Source organism: Dunckerocampus dactyliophorus, chromosome 15, assembly GCF_027744805.1.
Source record: "Dunckerocampus dactyliophorus isolate RoL2022-P2 chromosome 15, RoL_Ddac_1.1, whole genome shotgun sequence".
Classification (NCBI taxonomy): domain Eukaryota; kingdom Metazoa; phylum Chordata; class Actinopteri; order Syngnathiformes; family Syngnathidae; genus Dunckerocampus; species Dunckerocampus dactyliophorus.
In genome coordinates, this window is record NC_072833.1 from 25,283,386 (window position 1) to 25,303,467 (window position 20,082).

A 20,082-nucleotide genomic window follows, 5' to 3' on the forward strand; every position below is an offset into this window, starting at 1 on the left:
GCTACATAACTACTGCAGTGGAGGCAATTAAACAAGGTCAATTTGCCAGACACAGAATTATTTCAGCAAAGGTGTATTTAGAAGGTTCTAAACAGGTGTTCTATACCTGATATGTTTTATTTTCTCTTATTATGTCGACTATGCTCTAAGAACAAAAATATTCCATTGATTAACAGTTCAAGGAAGTTCAAGGAAGATGATTTAAAAAAAGTCTTGTCATCTCGGATGAGACACGTTTCAATGTCAGTCTGGTTCTTTCGCCTCCATATTGTAAAATAATCATGTTGGTTTTGAAGAAAGAGACGGCCAGGCTTACCGAGGACGTGAAGGTAAGCACCGGCGCTGACCGAGGGCACGCTGCTGCTGCGGAGGACGGCCTCGCACTCGTAGTAACCGGCGTCCGCCACCAGGGGGCTGAGGATGGTCAGACGACGGTTGAAGTCACTCAGGCCGCCGCTCAACAGAACGCCGTTCCTCCGCCAGGTGATGCTCAGCTTGATGAGAGGCCTGCGCGAGGACGAGAAGTAAGCCATTGTTTCCCGTTCTTGACCGACCGTCAGTGAAGGAGGCGCTTACCTGGCGTTGGCCACGCACTCCATGGTGACCTCAGACGTTCCCGTGACCACGCTGGTGTTCCTGGGCGGGATGATAATGGTGGGAGCGATGGGGTCCGCCGGCCCGCCCACATCTACACGGAACAAGATGTCCGCGGAGGGTGGGGGTGGGAAAAATGGATTGGGTTAGCGTCTGTTTCGGTTAGCGTCTGTTTCGGGTAGAGTCGAACGTACTGGAACGATTTAACGACGCCACTCTATTTGTTTCCAAATAAAAGTTACAATGAACGTCCTGTGTGAGGACAGGAAGTGCACAAAGTGTTCAAAGTAAAGCTCTTCATCATCGTCCTGGCTCACCTTAGATGATCATGAGTGAAATAGTGTTAAAGGTGGTCGAGCACGCACACACGCATGCGTGTAGCATCAAATGTAGTGTACGCTCCATATGTCCTGCTTGTGTTGTGGTGTCTTGTACTGTCTGAGTGCCTCGCCTGCCGTCCCCGATTGGCCCGCACCAACGTTCTTCCCCCCTGCTGAGTGGTGGCCAAGCCAGGCGGGTTTGATTTGTGCGCCTCCTTTTCCTTTCGGGAGCGACGGATGCCGGTGAATATTAAGAAGCGTTTGGCAGGAGAACAGTCTGTTTCCGCGTCGCAGCCTGCCTCGCCGCTTCCTGTTTGTGAAGCGTGGGGATAGCTGGGGGATCGTAAAAAGTTGAGCGTCTCGGCGGTGGCGCGGTGCCCGTACGCGAGAAGCTTCCAGATTCCTTGTCCTTAAAGTGCAGAGTTAGCAACGGCAGCACAGAGTGAGACTTCGTTAGCGAATAAAACGGTTATGTGAGCTACGAGTCCGCTCCTGAACTGCCAGGACGATATGCCACCGCAGCCGAGGAACACTGGCTCAAAATCAATAGGGTTCATGTTTTGACATCGATAAATAGTTTAAAAACACTCATTTCACTTGCAATGTGTGGCTCAACTATCAATAGAATTCTAGACTTGACATCCAGCACCAGTCAAAAGGTTGGACCAGGGGTGTCCAAAGTCAAAATATTAGAAGAATGAAGCCATAATATTACGAGAAAAAATGGTCATCGTACAGAAAAAGAGGTCATAATTTTACAAGAATGTAGTCATGCTATTATTGGGAAAAACAAGTCATTTTTAGAATACAATTAAACAAGAAAACCGCAGCAAAAATTGAAGAAAACAGCAGTAATTTTACAAGAGTAAAGCCAAAATATTAGAAGAATAAAGCCATAATATTACGAGAAAAAATGGTCATCGTACAGAAAAAAGGTCATAATTTTACAAGAATATAGAAATACTAATATTAGGAAAAATGTCATTTTTAGAACACAATTAAACAAGAAAACAACAGAAAAAATGGAAGAAACCAGCTGTAATTTTACGAGAGTAAAGTCAAAATATTAGAAGAATAAAGCCATAATATAAAAAAGGTCATAATTTTACGAGGACCCAGTCATACTATTATAAGGAAAAACATGCCATTTTTAGAACACAATTAAAGAAAACAACAGCCAAAGTACAGTCGAAATATTAGGAGAATAAAGTCATAATATTAAGAGAAAAAATGGTCATCTTACAAGAAAAAAGTCATTTTCAGATGCATAAAGTTGAAATATTAAACAAATTTTACAAATTTTGGGAAATTAGGCTGGGAAAAAGTTGTTAATATTACCAGAATAAGCTGAAAATATTATGGGAATAAAGTCCTAATAATATGGGAATAAAGTCCATGAAAAAGAAAACGTAAATGAAGGAATATTTGACAAAAAAAGACAACAGAAAAGGAAAAAGGAGCAAAAACTAAGTGTAATTGAAGGAGAAACTGTTGATATGAATTATTAATCATCTGCATGACAAAACTGAGGTGAAATATATACTGTATGTAACTGCTTAGCACATCTACATGTCTTGCTTTACAAAACATCACATTTTCATTTTTCACCACGTGGCCCTCGCTGGGGGAAGAAGTTTGAAGAGCCATCGTTTGGACTCAGTTTGTCATGGAATAGCATGAGGAAGCGTGTGTAAACTTTTGAGCAAGTACTGTATGTTGAGCGTTACATATTTAGACTGCTCGAGCGCCGACTAGAAACCTCCACTGACTGCAGACTGGGGGAGTCCTGTCACTTGGCAGGAAATAACTCTGAAAAAAAAAAAGAAAAAGACGCATAGTGCCCAGCAATCCTGCCTGCAGCCTCCTGACATGAGCGCTTCTGGGTTGCGGGGCGGCAAATTGTCAGCTCGCCGTTCCTGTCGGAGAGTTTGAGACTTGGCAGCCGCTGCCAACTGGCCCTCCAAATGCCTCGTGGGGACGAGGCGCAACCGAAGCTGTTGCAGTTTTAGGGCATAATGGCTGACTGCTGTGTGTGTGTGTGTGTGTGTGTGTGTATGTGTGTGCGTGTGTGTGCGTGTGTGTGCGGCCACTCACTCTCCACCGAGAGGGTGATGGGCTGGCTGGTCTTGTTCTCGCCGTTCTTATCGTTGACCGCCTGGACGTAGTAGCGGCCGGCGTCTGGCGCCACGGTGGACAGGATGACCAGCGTGTTGTCCAACGTGATGGCACTGGAAAGAGCGCAGAAACACAAACTGATAAGACTTTCAAGCTTTGGGAATGTATTTCACTTTTAAAAGAGCTGCTTAATTAAGAGTCTAAACATGTTTGACGCTTTCATCCCGCGGTCGGAGAGCGTATGAAACATTTGAACACAATAATTACGCTCTTCAAGCCGCATTAGCCATATTGATCTACAGCGTGTAAACAATGTGTCACTGCTGACTGAGCAAGGCATAAATATTGACCTCCTCCTCCCCCTCATGTACGCATTATGAAACATGATTGTCCGCCATCCACACACACTTAATTGGCCATCTGCGGCCCTCCACTTCCTGTAAAGACTCCCAGATAAGATATGCGTTTGTCTGTTGGTATGTTAGCATGTTCATGGACCACATAAAGCGACAGGAATGTTTGGGTCTGGGGTATAAATAATAGTGTCAAAATGGTGGTCGGACATATTTACATTGTCATCTACTTCCTGGTTCATGGAAGACGACATAAGACAACTGGACCTGTACCGTTTTTGGTTCTGTGACAACAAACAAGTGAAAAACACGCGCTAGCAGCCTACTTCCTGCTTCATGGACGAGGATGCAAGGCATCGAAACTGTGCCATTATCGGTCCTGGGGCTACAAACAAAAGCAAGAAAATAGCGGCACCCTATTTGTATTATGTTTTATGCTAGCAGGCTACTTCCTGGTTCATTGACGAAGACATAAGACGATGAGACCATAACGTTAGTCAATGTTGGGCAAGAAACAAAAGTAAAAAAAATTGTGGAGCACTCGAGACATATTTTATGTTAGTAGGCTACTTCCTGCATCATGGAGGACAAAAGATGATGAGACTGTACCATTTTTGGTACTGGGGCTTCAAACAAAAGCAAAAAAAATGGTGGAACGCCCTATTTATATTAAGTTTTATGCTAGCAGGCTACTTCCTGCTTCACTGAGAACAAAAGACGAGGGCAACAAACAAAAGTGAAGAAAATATGGTGGAACACCCTAGATACGTTTAGTGTTAGTAGGCTGCTTCCTGCTTCATGGAATACGTAAGACGACGGGCCTATACCATTTTTGGTTCTGGGACAACAGACAAAAGCAAGAAAAATGGTGGAACGCCCCATTTATGTTATGTTTTAAGCTAGCAGGCTACTTCCTGCATCATGGATGACAAAAGACAACAGGACTGTACCATTCTGGGGGCAAGAAACAAACATGTCAGACACAGAGGAACATCCCAACTTGTTTTCATGGAAGAGGATGAAAGATGTCGCCACTGTACTGTATTGGTTCTTGGGCAACAAACTAAAAACACAAGCGACAAAACTGGTGCAATACCGTATTTATGTTAGGCTTTATGCTAGCAGGCTATTTCCTGGTTGATGACAAATGTGGTGAGACATCAGGAACGTGGAAAACAAACCAAGCACTGCATTTCTGTAATAACAAAAAGCTGCTATTTGATATTTGTTACTATTACTTGTGTGCAGCATCAAATTTCTCAGAGGGGGGTAAACACAGTGAACGACACAAATCAATAGCATTCAAATGGCTCTGCCTCCCACCTCGTCTGGGCGCAGTGTGACAAGTCTGTTTATTTTAATGTAGCGCGAGCTATTTGCCACGCTAAAAAAAACAAAACAGTGATCATCGGGAACAAAACATGACAGCTTGTTCTTCACAAGTGCTGCAATTATCGCCGCTTGTCGCACGCGGGTGTAAAAAGTATGTCCCCTGTCGTGTTCTCGCTCCTTCACTTCTACTCGCTCCTCCCTCCTGACCTCCATCTCATCACTGAGATGTGGGGGTGCTGCTTGTCAGCTTGCATGTGCTGCTTATAGCTATTAGCATTTACAGCTGGGGTGATTACCAACAGACCAAACTGGACTGGAGCGCTAGAGCTCATTTGGGATTCGCTGCCCTGTCCAGGGACTGGAAGTTTCCTAAAGGGGGCTGGCGGCTGGCAGCTTATGATCCGCGGTAAATATTTAATGCTAGCTCGCTGCAGCGGCGGCGACATCCACGGACACGTCCATGAATTATGCATTTCTTCGAGGATGTGAGCCGAAAGGAAGCAGCCAGCGTGCCGAATGAGTCCCAGGTGACTTCCGAAGACCTTTCGAAAAACGGGGTTGACTCGATCCGGGACTTGACTTCTGTAGCTGACAGTCTTACGCAAGAACGAAACCTCAAGCTGCTGGTCGCAAAAGGACAGGACATCTGAGTGCTGTCTGATGGGATGTCATTCGAAGTCCTAGTTATTGATAGATAGTCCTGCCTGTCGGAAAGTCTAGAATTCTTCAATACCACAAGCAAAAAAACACGCCGACCAACATGAGGCAGGATCCAGATCTAGATTCGGTATCAGCGTCAAGGGAACTGCTTGTGAATGAATTAAACTAAAATCTTAATGCAGTGAAACGCAGAATGTCAGGATTCCAACAGGGAGCCCCTGGTGTGTTTCCTGTGACCTTAGTTTAGTTTTGGAATGATAACTAAGGGGGGGTGCCAGTGTTGAATGACTTCTTTAAAAGGATTAGGAAGATTTTTGTTTGGAAAATTTTGATCATTGGTGTCGGTTTTGTATTTGTAAGGATCACACTAAGGAATAGTGTGGGGATTTCACTCCAAAAAACACCCAAACAAAAACAGTTACGTCGTCCGTATTTGATGGATTTTTTTTTTGTCTTTTATATTTGCACGGTTTCCTCTTTGTTTCCCACCCAAATCAGTTTGCAGCATTATTCCCCCAAAGGAGCGACGTTGGCACGCTGGGCTGCTGCTGAGAAAACAACTTGGCCGACTCAGCAGCTTTTTGGTGCAACACCAGCTCTGCCAGAAGCAAGAGACGGCCTTAGCATGCAATCATAAGCGGGAGTCATTTCATTTTCTCCTCAAGGGGCGTGTTCTCCATCACTGTCAGCTGTGTGGCCATCGTTTGGCTCTTATGATAATGCGGCTTCGATTGCAGTCGAAGAGACGGAGGTTTGATTTGACATGAGCGTTCTAATCCAGCATTGATCTTCCAAAAACCTGCAGTGCACATGACGAAACATCTGCGTAACGTTAATCCAGTGCAGGTCTTCATATTGATATGGGCACCGCTTTTAATCAATGAATGAATCAATCATGGGTTGGACTTGAGCCCATCGTTCAGCCTGAATCTTAATTCTTTATGCTACTTCAAACTATGTAAGCGTTTTTGGATGAAGGTCCTTTTCTTTCTTGGTGCATAAAGCCATCCATCCATTTTTTTCCGCTTATTCGGGTCTGGGTCACAGGGGCAGCGGTCTTGGTAGGGAAGTCCAGACTTCGCGTTCCCCGGCCACCTCTTCCAGTTCCACCAAGGCATGAGATATAATGTGAGATATAATCCCTCCAGTGTGCCCCAGGTCTGCCCCACGGCCTTCTCCCAGCTGGACATTCCTGGAACACCTCGCCAGGGAGGCGTCCATGAGGCATCCGGACTAGATGCCCGAGCCACCTCAACTGTCTCCGCTCTATGTGAAGGTGCAGCGGCTCTACTCTGAGCTCCTCCAGTTTGGCTCCTCACCGTATCTCTTCGGGTGAGTCCAGCCACCCTACGGAGGAAATTCATTTCGTCCGCTGGTATCTGCGATCTTGTTCTTTCAGTCACAACCCAAAGCTCCTGACAATAGGTGAGGGTGGGAACATACCTGTAGATCGACCGGTAAATTAAGAGCTTTGCCTTCTGGCTCAGCTCTCTTCACCACGACGGTCTGGTACAGCGACCGCATTACTGCAGAAGCTGCGCCGATCCACCTATCGACCTCAAACTCCAACCTTCCCTCACTTGTGAACAAGACACTAAGATACTTGAACTCCTCCACCTGGAGCAGGACCTCACTCCCATCCCGGAGGGAGCAATCCACCCTTTTCCGACTGAGAACCATGGCCTCGGATTTGGAGTTGCAGAGTCTCATCCCAGAAGCTTCACACTGCAAACCGCCCCAGTAAACGCTGAAGGTCACAGCACAAAGAGGCCATCAGGACCACATCGTCTGCAAATAGCAGAGACCAGATCCTAAGGCCCCCGAACTGGACTTTCTCGCCGCCTTGGCTGAGTCTAGAAATTCTGTCCATGAAAAGGATGAACAGAATCGGTGATAAAGGGAATCCTTCGCGGAGGCCAACGTTCACCGGAAACAGGCTGGACTTCCTGCTGCTAATGTGAACGAGGCTCCTGCTCCGGTTCTACAAGGACCGAATGGCATGTACAGTAGTAGTGTGCCACCAATCCCGTACTCCCGGAGCACCCCCCCACAGGTGCATCAAGCAAGGTTCATACATGAGCTTGTTGTGGAAAAACACACTTGGGATGATCTAGAATGGAGATGGCCCTCTTTCAACATCAGTGACCTCCGCAAATGCTCTCCTGGATGAATGGACCTTCCCATAGAAAAAAATCTCGCCCCTTGCTAGCACTTTCCTCCATACAGTGCACACGCTGTGGGGCATTTCTTTGGCATTCTCTCAGCTGTGGTCCTCACATCACTTCTCTAGCCCGGGGCCTCCATTACTGGCCCACAAATGGCAACGGTCATCCGATGGCCTCTGCCGACAGGGAGCGAAGGGGCTGTGAAGTTCAAGTGCATGAAGTCACACCACAGCCGCTACAAAAGGAAGGGTTAGGTTAAGTGCAAGCGTGTCCCATCTTGAACAAACTCGCCGGGAAAGAGCTCCTGTGCTCCTCAATGACGGCGAGTGAGGGAGGAGGAGAAATGACTGTAGCTCATGAAAACGTCCATCGCTTCTGTCGGCGAGGGCCGCAAGCTTTAGATTTGTGCCTCGCTGTTCTTGTGCTGCTCTTGTACAGAAAACCAATCTCAGCGAAGTTGGAGAAAAAAATAAACGATGCAGCCAATACACCTACAAGGTCAAAATGTTGACATGTGAATGAAAAGGTAGAATTTTATGGCCAGTCTTTGACTACACAACATAATGCTACATCCATCTGAGGCAGTACTTTGGGACTTTGTATTGCACCTTAAATACTTTGCAGATGCCAACGGAAGACCTCCTTGCTTTAGTATTTTGAACTTTGCAACTTAAAAGTTAGCAGGATAACTGCCCTGCTTAAAGTGCCATGAGGTAATTGCTGTCGTGATTGGGCGCTATATAAATACATTGAATTGAATTGAATTGCGAGCCTGTGGCGTTACTTTATTACTTGATGTCAAAGTTATTCTCCATTTGATCACATTCATCCTACCAACTTTGAAGCAGGGAGGCATAAATAACAAATCCTGCTCAATGGAGGATTGAGCCACAAGTACTCGTGACCCCAAAAGTGGGTCCTGGACTTGTTTTCAGTAGGTTGCAGGTCTTATTATTATTATTTTTTTACACAGCAGGATGTTGTCTATTAATACTCCTATAGGTGGCGACGACACTTTGTCAGAACCCGCTGTCAAAGAAGACCATTAAGTTGTCGAATGTGGCAGTCATGTATCTTGTTGAGCCTTAAAAAGCTTTTGACTTAGTATTTTATTCTTATTACATATCATCTGTTTAAGTGGAATGTGCATCTTAGTTCTATATTTAATTAGCATATTTGGAGGTGTTCAAAATGAGCATATAAAATCGCTAATGCTAATGGATAGTGCAGATATGGGAATTTTGACTTTGTTGATAATTTAGATAGATAGCTAGAGGCCCCTATGATTTCTGCGGAATCGGCCAATAAAAACAGAATTTACTGTTAAATGCTGAATCTTGCGGAGATGAATGTGAGTGAAATGCTGTCATTGTGAGGAGAAGGAACGTTCGTGTGGCGAAGTATTCTGGCGGAATCTCATCACAAACACTAATCCGCCCGCTCCCGAACTAAACATGTCAAAATGGCGACGTAAAACCCCGGCGAAAGTTGGCAGAAACTCCTCTTACGGAGCGTGAGTGCAAGCTAGCTGGGTTAGCTTAGTTTAGCAGAGCGTGCTAGTGCGGCTGTATGTGTGCAACTCAGGCTGTATGAGCATGTTTTCACCGTGTTGTTGTTTAGTGCTTTAATGTAAGCGAGCATTTTATGTGCAGGTTCTGATTGGAAGAAAGACGAGAGGGCCGTTTATTCTTGCACCCAACTCGTCTTAGCCGTCTCCAGACATTCTCAACACACACAACACACTTCCGACCTCCAAAATAAGAGTGTTTGCCACATCGTGTCTAATTGTGTAAACAAAAGAAGTGTGCCATAAAAAAAACCCATACATTAATAATGCATTTGGAATGAATACAGCTTCCTTAATTACAAACACGGGCATTACAGTTTGTTGAAGATTTTGTAGCAATGTGTTCAGAAGCTGACATCCCATAAGAAAAGTTAGCCAGGCTTCATCCATTTCTCAATTACCCTGCAAAATTGGTCAATGATGTATTGCATCAATAAATGCAAGGATTTTTTCATTTAATGAACACACATTTTAAAAGGACACACTGTACGTTGGTAAAATAAGTGTAAAACGGGAAAAAGGGAATTTGTAAAAAAAATAAATGGAATTAGGGAAATAATAAAAAAGAATTTCAGAGAGCCCTGTCTTATGTTTAATGAAATGTTCATTAAACCTGTTTTGTGCTAGCACACTGTTATGTTGCACTACCTCATAGTCTCTTCTACTGTCTGGGAATATAAGATATTTGAGAAATTTGAGTAGAAAAATGTCCGCAATTTGGGTGGCTTATTGTCATTAAGGGGTGATGGTGGGTGCTGCAGTCTAAGCAGTTGAGAAACACCCCCCAACACTCCATGCCAATCAAGGAAATGTGGTCCAATGTCCATTGTGGGTGCAAACACTTCAGTGCCACATTGGTCCTGCATACAAGCATGTATTAATGACACGATGAGCTACTGCATCTTCTTCTTCCCCGTTTTGAACTGCAGGTTGCCCACTGTCTTTAGAAGGCTTGGCTATTCACTGGCCCTCCTTTGACTAATGGGGAATCCATAGCGGACTGACAGGAGCAGAGCGTGGCAGGCGAGGGTCACTCATCGATCAGACGCTACTGCAGATTAGTCTAAGGACCTGAACAGTGAAGGATGACGAAGGTGCGGGTTTCTTCCACAAACAACTGCAGGTCTTGGTGGCCTTGGGTGCATTACAGGAAAACAATCCATGTCCGCTTGTCCACGCAGATAAAAGCAGGAAGCCAGCTCAGTGAGTTGTTGTCAAGGATGAAAAAGTGAGAGGTCCGTTTTTCGCTTTCAGTTTCCCTGCGAGAAGCCCGAAAACTGTGGGCAAATGTGTTTGCTGAAGGAGGTTCTTATTATACAGTACATTAAGTCTCCCCAAATTACACAACAAATCAGCCCAAGTGCACGGAAAGGAGGCTGCCAAAGGCGCCGGGTGAGGGAAGAGCGATGACGTTTGCTGGCAAATGCCTTCTCTTCTCCTCGCATGGCGCTGTACATCAAAACAAAGACACCAAGGCCCGGCTTGAACCCTTCTCAGGGCGGCTAGACCTTGCTTGTAAAGCATGACGGCTTTAAATCAAGCAACTTCAACTTCACGGAGAAAAACAAGCGCACAGCAAAGACCTTCCATGTCACTGGGAGAGTAGTTACACTAAAAGAGAGTGAGAGATGAAAATGGCTGCATGGAGGCCAAAAAAATGCAGAAGGGCTTCCAGCATTCAGGTGCAGTGTGCACAAACGATCCAAGATATGAGTTTACATGCATCCAAGATGCTGAGGGTCGGGATTTGGAACTTTATTCATTCCTGGCACCAGCTCCACTACAATTTTCTGGGTCACAAACTTTTCCTGAAAATTGCATCCCGTGGGCCACAAATGTGAAGGAGAATCACACAGTAATGCCTGGTTAATGTTCCCACCGCACTCCTCCCCCTCCGAACCCCCCTCCAGACTCCTGCCTAGGCTTGACGTGCACCTCCGAAAAAAATCTAGCCGACTGGTTCGGGGGTGTACAGCCCGCCTTGGCGAATGCCTTCGCTTTACTTCCACTCTCGTAACTCACGTAACACTCTCTCTTTAACTGCCACGGGTCGCTCGCAACGAAGGACGCTAGCAAGCTGTTAGGGAAGCCCGGGGGCCATTTGTGGCCCACAGCTGTTTTTTTTATTGGCCCGTGGAACTTTCTAAAGATATAATTTAACAAGAAAACTAACTAAATAAATAAAAATGAAAAAATCATCAGTAATTATGCAAGAATAAAGTCAAAATATTAAGAGAAAAAAGTTTTACAGGCATAAATAAATATATGTCATATGTCATTTCAGGAGCATAAAGGTGGAATATTGAAGAAAGAGGCCATTTTTTTGAAGTCGTAATATTATGAAAAATAATATTATGAAAAATACAGCTGTTATTTTTTGAAAACTTGGAAAAAGTTCCAATGTTAAGTAAACAATTCAAAATAATATGGGAATAAAGTCATAATATTACAAAAAGAAATGTTGTGCTCCTCCATGAATCACCACCTTATCGTGGTGGAGGGGTTTGATCCTAGGAGCTATGCTGTCTGGGGGCTATTTGCCCCTTGTTGGGTCTCCCAAGAGTAGGCCACACCAAGAGTGATTCAGAAGACCCAAGAGGAGGGGCCGCACCTCGCCCAGATGTGGAATACCGGGGCCTCACCCTGGAGTTATGCCCGAGGAAAGGGCCTTCACGAGCACCTGGTGGTCGGGCATTCACTCGCTAAGAGGCCCCATGGGATCTCCCCCCTGCAGACCCACCACCTGCGGGGGAAGCATAAAGGTGGAATGCTATGTATTTTGGGTGGCGGTCGAGGGCGGGCGCCTGCGCAACTTGGTCTTCTGTTTCTTGGCTAAGCTTCTGGAATGAGACTCAGCACCTCCAAATCCGAGGCCAAGGTTCTCCGTCGGAAAAAGGTGGATTGCAAGACATAGGGTGAGGAGCTCGGTCATCCGAGAGGGGCTCAGAGTAGAGCCGCTGCTCCTTCACATGGAAAGGAGCCAGTTGAGGTGGCTCGGGCATCTAGTCATCGAGTAGAAGGTCCCGGGGAAGACCTAGGGCACGCTGGAGGGATTATGTCTCACAGCTGGCCTGGGAACACCCTGTCCTCCCAGCGGAGCAAAGGAGGGGACCGGGAAGTCTGGGCTTCCCTTCCGAGACTGCTGCCCCTACGACCCAGACCAGATAAGTGGAGGAAAATGGATTATTTCAGAAAAAAGTTGAAATATTTGGACAATTAAAAAAACAACAAAGCAAAAATGGGGAAAAAAGAGCCACCAGGGAAGATGATATTAATAATATGCTTTTTCACCTGTGTGACAAAGCTGAGATGGAATATATAGAACTTTTTAGCATATCTACTAAATATCAAAGCAGCAAAGTTGCATCCATCCATTTTTTCACTATGTGACCCTAACTGGTAACGGTTTTGACACCCCTGGACTCGGACATCGGGCAATGCATCAATGTAGCGTAACAAAAACACGATACACCACAATTGACACTCTGTACCACCCGTATTGCACGGACAGTCTTCCAGAACCTGAACCTTGTGAGGACTTGGAGGACAAAGTGGAAGATTTATGAGGCAGAAACGGCGACAGTGCATCATGGAAAACTGCCGAAACGCATCTTCCTGCTAAGATATACCAAAACAAACTGTACGCCATACAATCAAGAAGTGGGAAAGGTCATGGTTGAAACCTTCCAAAGGCTGTTTTCCTTTCAGTTTGTGTGGAACTCACCTTGACCAATAACAGAAGACCACTCGCTGCCGGGGGAGAACTATTAATGAGATTTATTTCCACCTTCACAATTGCAAGAAAAAGGTTGGAACCGGCGCCTCACCAATTGGAAAACTTATGTAAAAGTGTGTCTGGCAAGTAAACGGATGGTTGATTCATGGACACGGATGTGTTTTGTGCTGCTTCGCTGACCGTAACCTGGAGGTCAGAGGTGTTCTGTAGACACGGGATCAGGATGGATCAAGCAAAACACTAACATAAAAAACGCCTTTGGCTGCGTCAAAGTGGCACAGCATCACCACACCGCCCACTTCTCCATCCATCACTTCCCCAAGAAGAAACAACACCTAGTGATCTCAGTGCAAATGCAACACAAAAAGAAGCTTTGAGGGAGCACAAGCGCAGTCTGAAGGCCAGCCGTGACATTTCTCAGCTCTTAAGACGAGCAGGGACCTGATTACCACACTTCTTCCCAGTCCCTATTGATTGACTCTCTCTCTCTCTCTATATATATATATAGATATATACATATATCTATATATATACCTTATTTTATACCTCTGCCGCCTATTGCGGAGGTGTGATTAGGCTGAGCGTGTGGAAAGGTGGCGAGACGGCCCCCCCGGGAGTCTGCAAATTAAAGTTATGACACCTGAGGAGTGATGGAAGGAGCCGGGGGACGGTGAGGGGAGATGGAAAGGAAGGACGTGAAGGCGTGTAGTGGAAATGAAAGAGAAAATGCGCTCTACTGTCGTGTCACTCTGCAACCTCTGGTCGGTACTAAAAACACACTCAAGATGTTACAGTGGATTGTAACGCTAACGATACTGTCCTTCAGTGATATTTGCAAGGAAACCATCCTAGATGTGCAGCGAGGCTGCAGGACGAGAGTCCTTCCATCAGGGGTAAACTGCAGGCCGGGGGACTTTTTTAAACTTTTTTGTGAAATCATATTTTTAGAATGTGCCGCGGGCCAATAATATTATGATTTGAGTCTCATGATTATTATTATATTACTTTTTTTGAATATGACTTTTGTCTCTTAATATTTTCACTTTATTGTAGTAAAATTACAGCAGGTTTTTTTGCATTGTTGCTGTTTTTGTTTTCATTTTCCAACTTTTGTCCCGTAATTCCCGTAATATTATGACGTTATTCTCATAAAATTAAGATTTTTTTCTCATGAAATTACCACTTTTTTCTCTTAATAGTTTGACTTTATTCTTGTAAAATTACTGCTGATCTTTACATTTTCGCCATTGTTTTTTTTTTTTAGTTTTCTTGTTAAATGATATTTTTAGACGGTGCCGGGGGCCAAAAATATTATGCTTGTATTCTCATAATCATGGGACTTTTTCCTCATTAGAATATGACTTCTTTCTTTAATATTTTTGACTTTATTGTAGTAAAATTACTGCTGATTTTTTGCACTGTTCCTGCTTTCTTGTTTTAATTTTCCAACTTTCTTGTCATAATTCCCGTAATGATGTTATTCTCGTAAAAATAAAATTTGTTCTTATTAAATTATCACTTTTTTTCTCTTAATAGTTTGACTCTGTTCTTGTAAAATTACCACTGATTTCAACTGTTTTTGTTAAAGTATATTTTTAAGATGTGCCGTGGACCAACAATATTATGATTTTATTCTCATCATCATGGGACTTTTTCCTCATTAGAATATTGAGACTTTGTCGTCAAATTACAGCAGTTTTTTCCACTGTTGCTGCTTTTTTGTTTTAATTTTCCACTTTTTTTCTCGAAATTATTTCTCGTAATTCCTGTAATATTATGACGATATTGTCATTAAATTGCAACTATTCTTCTTAAATTACTCAGTTTCCTTTTAATATTTGTAAAATGACTGCTGATTGATACATTTTGGCAGTAGTTAAATGATATTTTTTTATAGCGGCAGGCCGCAAATGGCCTCCAGGCTGCACTTTGGACATCCCTGGCTGTATATAGTACTCGCGTGGACATACAATGAAATATATTTATCAATATTTGGAGTTGACGCTGGTGGGAGTGAGAGTTTGACACGCTTGAGGCATCAATCAAATTCAATGAAACGGTTTTCAATGAAGTGAAGGCAACAAAACAGAGACCTTGCAAGGCTGAGTAGAATCCTTTCAGCTTCAGGCTCAACGTGATGCTCGGACACACCGGGTGGTGAAAGGCGCGAAAGAGAGGAGACGGGAACGTGTTGCAAAGTGTCACTGCCGCCGCCGAAGTGTCAAAAGCAGCACGGCTGCACATACTCTACTCCGCCACTCTCGCCAAAAGTAGCCCGCCGCTTTCCCCAGAGGCGAGATAACATCAAAGCTGGCTTTAAAAGCTCCTCGCCGGAGCTCGGCCTCATTGTCATTCCAGGTTGGCCGATGATTACTGATGATGAGGAGCTGATAAGAAAGATTCACTCTAACCGAGGGCAAGGTCACCTCCCACTGCCAAGAAATGCAGATGTGATGAGATTGTGGACCGTGGGAGGGGAGGTGGGGGCGATAAGGCACTTTTAACGCACACACACACACACACACACACACACACACAACACACACACACACACACACACAGGGAGGTGTGCACTGTGAAGCCCACACACGCTCTTCCAAAAGACATCGTGATTAAAAAAAGAAATATTACCATCTTGAAGAAGATCATACTTACAAAAAATGATAATAATAATAATAACAGTAACAATAATAATATTAATAATAATAATAATACCTGTGAGAGACAGGAGGACACTGGACAAACTGCTCTCCATCAAGGACAACCCCACCCATCCACTCCGACAATAGAGGGAGCTCATTCTGCAACAGACTCCCCCAGTTCCGTTCCCACAGTAAACGCAGGACTTCATTTATTCCACACGCCATCCAGCTCTACAATACCTCACCTGTCTGTAAGGGATAATTCACAACACTATTGTGCTGTACTGTCTGTCCTCCCTTTTATAAAGTGTAAATGTACTTGTACTGTATTTACCATATTTCTACACACTATTTGTAAATATGCAAATCTTGATTATCTTATATTATTTTATTCTTTTTATTGATATTATAGTCTTACTTAAACAATATAATTACAGCATTTTATTTGGCTAAAGCGCAAAGAGGATGTTGCGGAAACTGGAAGAAGGCGATATTTGCAGAGAGGCTGCTGTTTCCTACATAGCAAGTTCATTCTGGAACTTTAATAATGATGTAGAGTGCTTGAGAAAGTGGAAAGGAAAAACGCAGTTCTCTTTTTCCAATGGCATGTTAAAGTTTGGGCACCCCCTGACAATTCCTATCATTTTCACGTATAAATCATTGGGTGTTGACAAATCTACAATTTAATTTGAATGTATGGACAGAGCAATATTTCAGAAATGAAATGAGGCTTATTGAATTACAGTGTTCCCTCATTTATCGCGGGGGATAGGTTCCCAAAATAGCCTGCAATAAGTGAAATTCACGAAGTAGCCAACTTCATTTTTTTCCAATAATTGTACGTTTTAGGCTGTGAAACCCCTCACCATGTCATGTCCAGTGTTTGTCGCTCTGCTGCCGCCTGTCTGCTGTGTTTTTTAGTGCACGCTGTCCTGAGGCGGAGCTGATTGCACACACCTGTTCCCAATCAAGCAGCTCCTTCCTTAGCTGCTGTAAAGCCACAGACTGACGCCACTTTGTGCCTTGCTCTCACCTGCTCTGCGTCAGCCATACCAGCTTACGTGGTGACTTCCAACTGGTTGTTTTTTCCCTGTTTTCGCCCGCAGTAGTTTCAGCCTCACCATAAGGTATTTCTGCTACTTTTTCCAGCAGCTATTTCTGTTAGCACTGGTGCTTTTTTCCTGCCCTTTTGTTTTAAGGGGCATTGTTTTTTGTTAATACATTTTTGTTGTACATTTTTGCATACGCCTTGTTTACCTTTTTGTGAAACATCGTTTTGTATTCAAACCTTTTTTGTCACAACGCTGTGTGATTCGTTCTCTGCATCTTGGGATCCAAACTCCGGCCCAGGCCGATGGTAACACACCATTTATACACGCTTTCAGACAGGCATTAACATTTTAGCACATTTCTCTCTTGTTTAAACACTCTCAAAGTTCAACTTTGGTTTGAATTTTAATGATCAATCTACTTCTGCATGTCCAGAAGTCCAACCTTTTGTGCGATGGCCAGCTTCATCTGCCTTTTGGGTGCGACCGCAGGTGCCTTTGACGGTTCAGAGCGACATTGTGGGCAACAACTCCAAGTCGTTGTAGTTTTTGGAAGTACTCTGTGGGTTGTCCTTCGCCTTTGCCTCTCTGATATTTTTCCTGGCCTACCACTTCTGGCCTTAACAAGAACTGCGTTTGCGCTCTTCCATTTCCTCATGGTGTTCCTCATAGTGGAAAGTGACAGCTGAAATCTCCGAGATAGCCTTTTGTAACCGTTGCGTAAACCATGATGTTGAACAACATGGAGTACTCCATGTTGCCTGTCTTCACAGGAGGCTCAAAGAGGAAGCCAACGTGCAAGTGGCCACCTTCAATACCTTTGATTAGATGACTGGATGCACCTATCTACTGTATGGAATTCAAGGCTAAATTAATGAGAGCACAAAACCCATTTGGTGCTCCAGTTAACCAGTGCTCGGTACATGACAGGGGTGCCCAAATTTCTGCACCTGCATGATTTCGTTTTGATGCGTGTTGCACGTCTTGTGTTAATCCAATAAAGCTTATTTCACTTGTGAAATACTACTGTGTCCATCAGTTATCAGATATATCAAAATTAAGTAAAATCCATTCATTTAGTCATGATAATGATGAAAATTGTCAGGGGTGCCCAAACTTTTGCATACAACTGTATAGTATATAGTAGGAGTGACACAAGATCTCACAAGATTAAAATGTGACAGGAGTTCTGTCTGGTGGGCACTCGGCCCGGATGGCAATCAAAGACTGAATGAATCAAACAATAAATGAAAATGAAGTGGATAATCAATATATTGCCACATGTCTGTTTTCCTCCAAACAGGCAGGAAGAGCGTTCACTCTAGGTAATGCTTTCAGCACCTTGGCACGTTTATTCCATAGAACAATGGCATGAACGGAGTGAGACCCTTTGTCAGTCATACAGTCTGTTTGTCTTGGTGGGTGGAGGCCGCTATCATACACACGGAGTGCACATGAGTGTAACGTCGTAGAAATTTATGTTGGCCAACACAGCAACAGTCTGGAGATCGGGAAGACCTGGGTTCGATTCTCTCTTGGGCATTTCTGTGTGGAGTTTGCATGTTCTCCTTGTGCGTGTGTGGGTTTTCTCCGGGTACTCCGGTTTCCTCCCACATTCCAAAAACATGCATGTTAGCTTCATTGGAGACTCTAAATTGTCCATAGGTATGAATGTGAGTGTGAATGGTTGTTTGTCTGTATGTGCCCTGCCATTGGCTGGCCACCAGTCCAGGGTGTACCCCGCCTGTCGCCCAAAGTCAGCTGGGATAGGCTCCAGCATGCCCGCGGAGGAGAAGCGGTATGGAAAATGGATGGATGGATGGATATATGTATATATACAGTACATCCATTGTACTTTTCTTAAAAGTCACGTTCAAATCTCGTGACACCCCTCGTAGCACAGGACAGCAGCGACAGAACCAATGTTGTAATTGCGGTAAGGAGTAAACTGCTCAGACGGCTGTTGCATTGATTGCATGGCGCGTGTAACAGGCTTGACTTTCACACCGACAGCTGAGCGGAGACATTTACTGTAGAAGCGCATGCAGAGCTAGATAACGCTGCTGGATGCCGACCACTCATCACACTTCGACCACAGCTACTGCCAGCTTGTGGGGTTCCGAACAAAAACTATATATAGCCACATATGTTTTTTTGATTTGGTGCTACTCATACAGACCCCAGGGATCATTTGCTTTTGTACACCACACACCCGGCGACTATACAGTGGTGTGAAAAGTGTTTGCCCCCTTCCTGATTTCTTATTTTTTTGCATGCTTGTCACACTTAAATGTTTCAGATCATCAAAAAAAAATTATATTAGTCAATGACACCACAACTGAATACAAAATGCAGTTGTTAAATGAAACTTTTTATTATTAAAGTGACAAACAATATCCAAACCTACATGGCCCTGTGTGAAAAAGTGATTCCTTCCCTGTTAAAACATAACTTAACTGAGATTAATTGAGATCTATCAGTGTGGAAAAGGTTATAAGGCATTTCTAAAGCTTGGGACTCCAGCCAACCACAGTGAGAGCCATTATCCACAGTGGTCAACCTTCCCAGGAGTGGCCTGCCAACCAAAAAGACCTCACGACTCATCCAAGAGGTCACAAAAGACCCCACAACAAGACCCCAAAGAACTGCGGGCCTCACTTGCCTCAGTTAAGGTCAGTGTTCATGACTCCACCATAAGAAAGACACTGGGCAAAAATGGCCTGCATGGCAGAGTTCCAAGACCAAAACCACTACTGAACAAAAACAACATTAAGGCTCGTCTCAATCTTGCCAGAAAACATCTTGATGATCCCCAAGACCTTTGGGAAAATACTCTGTGGTCTGATGAGACAAAAGTTGAAATTTTTGGAAGGTGTGTGTCCCATTACATCTGCCGTAAAAGTAATGCCACATTTCAGAAAAAGAACATCATACCAACAGTAAAATATGGTGGTGGTAGTGTGATGGTCTGGGGCTGTTTTGCTGCTTCAGGACCTGGAAGACTTGCTGTGATAAATGGAAGCATGAATTCTGCTGAAGGAGAATGTCCGTCCATCTGTTGGTGACCTCAAGCTGAAAGCAACTTGGGTTCTGCAGCAGGACAATGATCCAAAACACACCAGCAAGTCCACCTCTGAATGGCTGAAGACTTTGGAGTGGCCTAGTCAAAGTCCTGACCTGAATCCTATTGAGATGCTGTGGCATGACCTTAAAAAGGCGCTTCATGCTGGAAAAGCCTCCAATGTGACTGAATGACAACAATTCAGCAAAGATGAGGGGGCCAAAATTCCTCCCCAGCGCTGGAAGAGACTCATTGCAAGTTATCACAAACGCTTGATTGCAGTTGTTGCTGCTAAGGGGGCCCAACCACTTATTAGCTTTAGGGGACAATCACTTTTTTTTGTTACACAGGGCCTTGTAGTTTTGGATTTTTTTCTCCCTTTATAATAAAAAGTTTCATTTAAAAACTCCAATTTGGGTTCAGTTGTGTTGTCATTGACTAATATTTACATTTGTTTGATGATCTGAAACATTTAAATGTGACAAACA

At 44.2% G+C, this 20,082-nt stretch overlaps 1 protein-coding gene across 9 annotated transcripts in view; it reads right to left on the reverse strand.

The window, feature by feature from the left end:
- The window catches only part of sdk2b (sidekick cell adhesion molecule 2b), a 331,862-nt gene that overhangs the window by 56,326 nt on the left and 255,454 nt on the right, over positions 1-20,082 (reverse strand). For all 9 annotated transcript variants that reach the window (XM_054800274.1, XM_054800271.1, XM_054800269.1 and 6 more), the window contains exons 5-7: positions 3,009-3,142; positions 577-688; positions 317-507 (exon numbers count right to left, since the gene is read on the reverse strand). In XM_054800274.1, the coding sequence (XP_054656249.1) occupies positions 317-507; positions 577-688; positions 3,009-3,142 (437 nt within the window). The remainder of the gene's footprint in view (positions 1-316; positions 508-576; positions 689-3,008; positions 3,143-20,082) is intronic.